Raw genomic sequence first — 9,474 nt, forward strand, 5'->3', positions numbered from 1 at the left:
AATTCTATTAATAATAAATTGGAAATAAAACATTCTACTAAAAATTAAAAAAAAACAGTTTAAAAATTCACTAACAAATGTTTATGGTACTATTACATGTACCTCCATTTGAATATTTGACATCTACGTTAAAGCCATATATGGCGTAACTGATAAAAAAAAATATATTTTTGAAAAATACAAAATTAAGTGAAGAAACATAGTTAATACATTTAAATTAAAGATTTTCATACAGTTCTGGACACGGAGAACGCCTCGTTTCATCTAATAATACAATTTTATCTTCTCTGTAATGTGTTATTTAAATCTTTTGTATTTTATTCCGGGTCGGAGAAAATTCTGAGAATCCAATTTAAACTGTGATATCTTTATAACGGAATTGACTTAGAATTTGTAATTTACGGAAAAGTTCTATCTTTATATAAAGTAATGATACAAATAATAAGTTCTTATAATTTAAGTGTATAATTTTCATTGTACATACGCCATATATGGCTTTAAAGATAGTACTGTAATGAAGTCTAAAATGAACTGTGGGTGTAATGAGCCTCCTTAAGTGGGAAAGACACACCATAAAAAAGATGGTCTTATGGGTACACCTTTCTGAATCTTGAGTCAATATTTCACGTTTTAGTTGAAAAGAGTTGATATCGGTGTATTTATTAAGATACAACAAGGTATGAGCAAATACAATTTGCAATTTGATGATACCAAGATATCACTTAAATTGTATTTCGTCAACATTTCGCAAGTTCTCTATAATCGATACAAATACATGTACATCTAGGCTCTGCGAATATTTTCTTATTATCAGGTGTCTATCTCACCGTACAAACCTAAAAAAAAAAGAAAAAAAGCAATGCTTTATATTATCCTACAGAGATAAGTATTGTGAATCATCTCTATAGAAAGGAATTTATAAGAATACCCTGTGTTCAAGTCCTATAAATTAAATTTCTATTTTTATTTATCGTGATATTCAAATAATTACTAACGCAATCTTTTCAAAGAATTTCATTACATGTATTTGACAAAACTTGAAAAAAATAAAATGTGTAAGAAATCATATTTGCAAAGGCTCAAGAAAATTTTAATTTATAGCAATGTTTTCTGTAGGGTTGCTTGCTATACATCATTCATACTTGGAAAACTGGCGGATTTAGAGGGGGCCACCCCCCCCCCCCCCCCACCAACCCCCGTTTTTTGTCTCCAAAATATAGATCAGATTTAATAAATCATTTGTGTGTGTATGTGGATGTGGGACCCTATCTGACGCCGACCTGGTCCCCTTTCAAGATCCCTGGATCCGCCATGGGAAAGGCCGGGGGGAGGTTTGCCATCTGATTAAAATCAGATCCTCGTGTAGCGACAATAAAAAAAAATAAAGGAGCGGATCGAGAATCAAATTTTAATCAGACTGGGGGAGGTTTGTTATGCTGAAAGTTTACAACACATGAAGATCATTAAAAATATTTCAGTCAAAAGGGATGAGCAGACTCTAAGCAATCAGACATATAATATCTAACATTTTCAAGATTTTTGCTTTGTCTTTTGTGAGTATATTGTAATTGAAAATTCCCTTGAAGATAAATTATAAGTATATATTTAAATGCTTAATTTGCTTATCAATGATTATAGCCGATTTTTAAGCAACAAAAATGCACAAAAAGGATCGAAAACGTGGACATTGTTTTAGCAAGCATTATATAAATTAAGATCTGACCGAGTGATTTGAGAATCTGAGTTCTGTATATATGCTGGGTGGTTTCTTGGCTTCTTTCTTAGTTTAGAGGATAACCATAAAGAACAAATAACCCTCTCCAAACAAAAACAAAAAAAAATTTTAAAAAAGAAGCAAAACAAGAAAGAAGTACAAAAGGAGACATACCTCTCTCTCTCTCTCTCTCTCTCTCTCAATTTCCCAGTTTTTGATTAAAAGCGCAGAAAATTAAATTCCATGTGACCAGATGGTGTCGACAAAACCTTCGGTAAATACGGGGCCTCTCGGAGACCGCTTTGAATTTACAATCCCGAATTTTATTGAAGAAAAACAGGGCCCGAATGCCTTCAGAATTAGATTCTATAATGCCTAGACACGCGCCACCAAACTTAATTTTCTGCCACGATGACCTGTGCTTAATTTTGTTACTTTGGTTCCGTAGAATCATTTATTACAGTCAGATAATTGCCAGCATGCGCCATGCATGTTGTTCTCTTCAAAAGGTGACAACAAATAAATACATTGCACTTAACAAGAAAGCCACATTCATTTATTTACAAATCAATATAAACAAAAATTAACGCCCTTTCTGTCTTCTTTTTTTTTTTTCAAAACCTGGGCTTTTCTAATAAAAGATACCACCCCCGTATATATACTATTCTAAAGTTGCTTTATGTAATTGTATTTTCGAGCAATTTAAGAACTTGATATGACACTATTAGACAAAGGATTAGTAATGATTGTTGAAAGTCTTGCTTCAGTTGGAGATGAGATCGTGTTCGATACGTCATCCTCAAAAGTTACATGTATGCATCTCCCTATAATTGTGTTTGATTAAATGGTCTCGGTGTATCTCTCTTAAGCAAGCTTATTTAATAACTTGGTTTATGAGTTGAATGAACTTTATATGAGAGGAAGGAAAAGGATCTGTGTTATTTATGGCAGAAATCGTAATTTATTTGGCTAATTCATTAAAACATCTCGACATTCTTGGAAAAATCTTAAATCCGAGTAAATTGTGCGATGTAGTTCATATCTGTCACTTATGTAAATAAGTAATCGACGATGTTCTTTCCCCCTTCCTCTAAAATATACATTTGTAGATTCAATCCTGACGCTGATCAATATCACGATTTGCTTAATTCACTTGCTTAGAAAATCAGTCCGGGTCCTTTGTGGAAACAATTAGGCCTCTTTTTGAGAAATTGAAAGCTATATCTCCGTACTGATGGACATTGGTGATGCATTTTAACGCCGAGCTTTTCTAAGCCAGTGAAAATCAATTTTCTTAGCCGTCAAATACGTTATTCAACATTGCAGATAAAGAAACATCCATGGCGGATTATTACAGCGTTTGAGTTGCCCAAGGGGATGAGAGATCGCGCGGGTGAGAAAACAGTAATCACATTTCGCGTCGCTATCAGTTTGGAAACACGCTAATTCTAGAAAGCAGGCAGAAATACAACGCAATTTCACTTGAGACAAATTCACAGACATTGACTTAATACTGACGGTCATAATCACCATAATATCTTTGTTGTGGTCTTTTGAAGTTTCGGTGGTGATTAGAATGTGGATTTGCACTAGAAGACACCGGGGCATTTTTTTAATCCTTTTAAGTTCTGATGAAACTGCAGCAACTTTACAGATTCAGAGTTTACGTGTTCTCTATTTGTTTCACATTTATTTTTTGATCGAAATTGAGTAAAATTTAAATAAAAAACTGATGAAATGTTGAGACTGTTACTCTTAGTCAAAAATTCACTGACTTCGGGAAAATACGGAAGAAATGAGACTGAAATATTCATGAATTGGCAACTGTGAAGTTGTAAAAGAATAACAAAACTAGAGGTACTGTGACAAAATAATGTCCATGTTTTGCTATACATTGTTTTACGGTAATGACTCGTCCCATCAAATGTTATCTAGAAGCTTCTATTTGAGTCATAGGTAAACATATAATATGTCGAATAAAAAAGTAAAATAGGAGGTGCACAATGGCAATATGTAATAAAGATTCTGTGAAAGTTTCATTAAATTTCACTCAGTAGTATAAGAGGAGTTGCGGATAAGAGATAAAGCGTGTATCAATTCAAATACCCCCCCCCCCCACTTTTCAAGCGGGGGGTATAATAAGATTTGTTAGATATACTAGGTATCTTATGTACCAATTAAATCTCATAAAAATTAGAATATCTATTAGATCGAAAAATATTTTAAAATTATGTTTGATTACTATTTCAATTCGGAAATTTGTCTCTTGTCCAAGGCCCATTTTCGTAGGTTATAATTTTTTTTCGCGTTATAACGATATTAGCGATATAACGCGTAACGTTCGCGAACAAACGCCTAACTTTCGCGTTAAAACGCGAGAGTTACGCGTAATAACAAAAATCTGAGGAATATCAAATTATAACATGAATATTATTGTAAAGATGGCATGATATTTAATATTTTAGTCTTCCTACAAGTTAGATCGAACACTCTTACGGAGATGAATCAAGAGAACAATTTTGTGAAGATTTGTTTTCCCATTACTCGCTGAAGTATCCCGTGACCCCGCTCGGTCCTTTTCCCGCTATAACAAACTAGATATGACAAATTGATCTGATACATCAAGCCAGTTTTCGGAGCTCATCTGGATAATATCGCACCATCAAGTGTCGTCAACGAAAACGAAGACAAATTGGTCGCTTCAGTTAATCATTCGCTCTAAGCATCTCCAGAGCGCAACGCTTATCTGCCAGGATCAATTTATGAGTTTAATTCAAAACCCTCTCAATAAACTAATGTTTTCAACATACAGAGTTCTTCAATCTATCTTAAAGAAACGTCTCCAAATATTGACAAATTATTTAAAAACCCACTTACTCAGCATTGGCCAGCAAGTATATGAAATCTTTCATGTGTACAAATCTCTCATTTGTTTCATTATTGGAATAATTGCTCATCACTGTTATTGTCCCCGCTTTCTCGAAAGTATACTAGTACTAGTATATTGTATATCCCCCTCGTCTGATATCTGAAGATACACTCGTTAAAAGGTACGCTATATATTACTTACAGGGAAAGGTTTTTTCTAAGTTGTAAGAACTTGTTACCAATCCCTTTGTATGAATTATACAATAAAATATGTTCAAAACAAGGCGATGAGACATTAAATCTCATTTGTCTGTTTTTCCGAATGTCACAAAAACTATGACTTTGGTCATAACTTTTGAATGAGAATAGACAGGGCTTTTATATTTCTCATGTATATTAATACTAGCTGCAATAATGTAGCCCTCTCTCTTTTTTTAGGGAGAGACATCAGATTTAAAAATCGGAGAGGGCTACATTATTGCAGCTAGTATATTACTTGTGACAAGACCTTTCCAAAAATACTTTGAATTTTGACTCTTGACCTTGAAGTTTGACCCACTCTTAAAAATGATAACATCAGGGCAACTTTAAATATCATAGCTTTTGAAGGAGGAAAGATGGGGCTTTCATATACATTTACAAGTGTATTACTTGTGACAAAACCTTTCTAAATATACCATGCTTTTTTACCCTGTGACCTTGTTCTTGAAGTTTTACTGATTTTTCAAAAAAGTTATTTTTCCTAATAACTTTTTATTAAGAAGAGAAAATGCTATATAATCATATTTGACATGTTTATTGCCTGTGACCAGATGTTTCCGATCATGCTATGATTTTTTTTACCCCTTCACCTTGACCTACCTGTTTGACCTTATTCAAGAAATTAACTTTGATTTTTACATTTGAATAAAATATGATAAGGTGTTCTTATTTGACAACATGCCATAAATAATTGCATCGCATCCACTAAGACACCGTAAGCAAGGGAACATAACTCTTCGGATTTGCTTGTTTGGAATAAAAAGGTGAATTGCTTGAAAATGTCCCATCATCATTACATGATGTAAAACATTTGAATGGGGCATTTTCGCGGTCTGAAGAAATATACTTGTTACATACTAAGGGGAGGCTTCCCTTGTTTCTAACCGAAATATTTTTTTACTTTTATTTAAAATGTTCATTAACCTCCCCCCCCCTCTCCCGGCGCACCTTGTGCGATATATTCAAAGATATATCGGAAAATTTTGTTGCAAATTTGTAATTAATTTCCATAAAATTAAAACATTTTGTTGTTGTTCATATTTGGGATGGAATTTTTTTATAAGCCGAGCAAAATTGAATTATTGTGGTTTTCTGTATATTGCGCAGTGAAACATTTTAAAAACGCATCATAGGGTAAAATGATCCATAAAAGTATTTATGTTTTAATGCAACTTTTTCCTGTGGTTTTCTTGCACAATATTTGATAAAATTAAACTTAATTGATAAAATTAAGAAATTACAGGTTTAAAAGTGTAATTATAATTTCATTTAATTGATTTTTTAACCGATTTTGCAATTGATAGGTATGTTGACGTCGTCGAAGTGTGTTTTTGACGTTATGATAAACTGAAGCTCTCAAAGAAAGGGGTAATAAAAATGTTATTAAAGAAAAAGTAATAAACATACGCTCTTGAAATTTAAAACATAAAAATTTGAGAATATCTCCATTATTTTTTTATGTTTTCATATAAATCCTTTGCTCCTGTCATACATGTATTTTGTAGAACTCTATAAAAACAGGAAAATTGTTAATTTTTGGTATTTTGAGATGCTTCCTCTGGTAACAAGACGGTAGAATTTTGTGTTTCTTACATATAATGTACAATATAGTATTAGCCATCAAATATTATAATTTGAACAAAAAATATATAGTAGTATTTGTATAATTTGCTTTAAAGTGCTAAAAATTGGTATTTTCCTACATGTACATGTATATATATAATCCTACAGTAAATGTACCTGTATTTTGAGACGGTCCGTTAAAAATACCTGGACGGCAGATTTTCCCCAAACTTGGCATGTACACTGATGTTAATGTAAGTTGTATATGGTATAAAAATGAAGAGTTTCGCTATTGTAGTTTTCACACAATAAATCCCCAGTCGGCCCCCTTAAATTATAATTTAATAAAAATAGTTCTTCGTAGAACACGGAATTGAAACATATATTTAACCTCCAACTCTGTTTCTCTTTTTCTTTTTTATTATCATGCTTCTTACTGTATACTGTTGAAATTTCACATTTCGTGGATCGAGGACATAAAGGCATTTAGTTCTATTTACAGCACGAATACACTAATAAAACCCTCAAGACATTTCATGAATTTACAGATGTCAAGTATACATGCACGTTAATTTCAATGTTTTTAATTTTAGAAAAATATGATACTAATTAAAGTTTCATATTGTTTCTCCAGTAATATAATAAGAACATTTTGAATATATTTTTTTAATTAAAATGAAAAATTGCAAGTTAATTTTCGTATGTAAATGTCGTTGTTTTTTTCTATACATGCATTAAACATCGGCAGAAATCATGAATGCAAAGTTGTTCTTTACTGCTTCCGTTGAAAATGCAATATTAAACTTGAAATTCCGTTAAATAGTAAGAAAATTATCAAAAATTAAATGCAAGAATGATGGGCCGTATATTAAAGGGTCAGACACAAGATCTCAAAACTTTGGGGAAAAAACCCTCCTTTCAACAAATAAATACACAAAAATAATGTTCAAAAATAAAATGAAATACTCTGAAATCAAAGATCAATAAGATTATCTGCTTATACATTGACTATACATGAAAAAAGAAAACTATTTTTGATTGTAGTATATTCAAATATTAAAATGGAGATAGATATAAATCTTTAAAAAACGAGAGGAAGTGGGTTGGTGATGTTAGGCTTCTGAATTAGGCTGCTGAATTAAAAGATTTAGATTTAAGTAAAGGATTATTTGCTCATACAGGATGACACTACAGATTTATAAAACATAAAATTTATAACATCTCTTTTTTTTTTATTGAACATGTAATTTTACTATTGTTTGGTTACGTGTCAGCAAAGCAGAGCTGCTACTTCTAACTGAAAGAAAGTTTCTCATATTTCGTCGCCTCGACTTTCGTACGAGAAAAAAAAATGAGCCAATAAAAAAATTTGCAAATTTCAGGCTCAACATTTTAATATTGCTATTATTTTTACAAATTGATAAAAATAAGAAATAAAAAATCAGAACACATTAAATAATGTATAGTATCATGAATTTCTTCAAAATTTCACTTACTTGAGTATAACTATATACATGTTTATATATATATATATATATTTATATATTAGTATTATTAAAAAGACACACAATAGTTTTGACAATGTGTATTCTTTACTTTAAATCAGAAAAAAAATTCTCTGTAAAATTCTCTATAAAATTTCGTATTTTTAATTTTCATCGAAGTGCAAACAGTACAGAAAAATGTCATAAAAAGTTAGGAAATATGAAAAGTACCTCTTCAGTTAATCATATTTTTATCATTATCAGATGTCCCTACATTTTTCATTGTAATAAAATAATCGAAACACGAAAATCATTGTAAAAGCGTATCATGATTTCATTGAAATTTCGATTTCAAATAAGATATTGCGTTCGTCTTGTTAAACCAATTAATAAAAAAAAAAATCACATAAAATAATCTGAAAATTCAAAATTGCACAATTAAATCGAAAAATGACTCAAAAAAAAAAAAAAAAGAATTCGAGAGAGGGACTCTTTATTCAGATCTACCCTCTTTGCTTTAATACTATCTTTTACTCTTTCAGTTTTACTTTGAACGAATTTTGTTTCAACCTGATGGAAAAAGTACAAAAAATAGGTTTGAGTATTAAATCAAATGCAATAACTAATAATTTTCAGGAATCAATAAAACTTATGTATTCTCATAATATTTATAACAGAATCTTGTGATAATCTGAAAAGTGTCCACTTGGTTTTGTCAATATTTTAATTTCTGTCGCGCACCTTTCACTGAATTTTATGTCACTGAAATCTTGGCGATTCTAGGAATCTGTCGGCGGATCAAACCTTGACGCACAGTTGGACCTGCCCTGCCCCGGGGGTAAGGCCAGTCCCTGGAACCTCTGTAAGCGGTTATACGACACCAGAGGTTCAAAACACGCTGGAGAGGGCGAGGATGTAGAATTCATGTAGGACACCATTCGTCTCATTTCTTCCAGGGCGTTGGCTTGCATCAAAATATAGTTTTTGGCTAACAACAATGTGGCGATTTTGGACAACTTTCTGACAGAGGGACTATGAGCGTATGGAATCACGGACCTCAGTTCGTCCAATGCATCGTTCAAATCATGCATTCGTCGCCTTTCACGTGCATTTATGTTTAATCGTGCGGTTTTCTCCACTTTTCCTCGCCTTTGCTTGTGTTTGGGATATAATTCGTCCTCTGGGTACTCTCCAGACGTGTCAAACTGTCGTCTGCTGACAGAGGGGAAGCCCCTTTCACTATCATCGCTATTCTCCTCTATGTCTATAGTTGCGGAACCTTCATCCGAATCAGAACTTTCTCGCTGTGTAAAACTCGGAGTGTTGGAAAACTTTCCAAAATTATTTCCCATTGAATGATAGTCATCTTTCCTTGTGTTTTCGGTCTCGCATAAATTCCGCCGATCTTGCATATTACTTCCCATGTAATTTTCATCCATATTAATTAATTTTCCCCCTAAAATCAAAGGTTCTTTGTGATAAGGGAAAAAATACAGAATTCAAATTCTATTTATCACAAACGTTCACAATCATCTAAACTCTGAATATTTCACAATGTAGTGAAAAGATCATCTAGATTAGAAA

At 32.1% G+C, this 9,474-nt stretch overlaps 1 protein-coding gene across 1 annotated transcript; it reads right to left on the reverse strand.

Annotated features, from left to right (window-relative positions):
- Nucleotides 1-8,528: 8,528 nt before the first annotated feature.
- On the reverse strand, nucleotides 8,529-9,474 carry LOC134241949 (class E basic helix-loop-helix protein 23-like). Its single transcript, XM_062723959.1, has one exon. It carries the CDS (start codon nucleotides 9,327-9,329, stop codon nucleotides 8,670-8,672), a length of 660 nt encoding a protein of 219 aa, XP_062579943.1. The 5' UTR covers nucleotides 9,330-9,474; the 3' UTR covers nucleotides 8,529-8,669.

Source organism: Saccostrea cucullata, unplaced genomic scaffold (assembly GCF_032062105.1).
Source record: "Saccostrea cucullata isolate Sc308-1 unplaced genomic scaffold, CSIRO_AGI_Scuc_v1 ctg438, whole genome shotgun sequence".
Classification (NCBI taxonomy): Eukaryota; Metazoa; Mollusca; class Bivalvia; order Ostreida; family Ostreidae; genus Saccostrea; species Saccostrea cuccullata.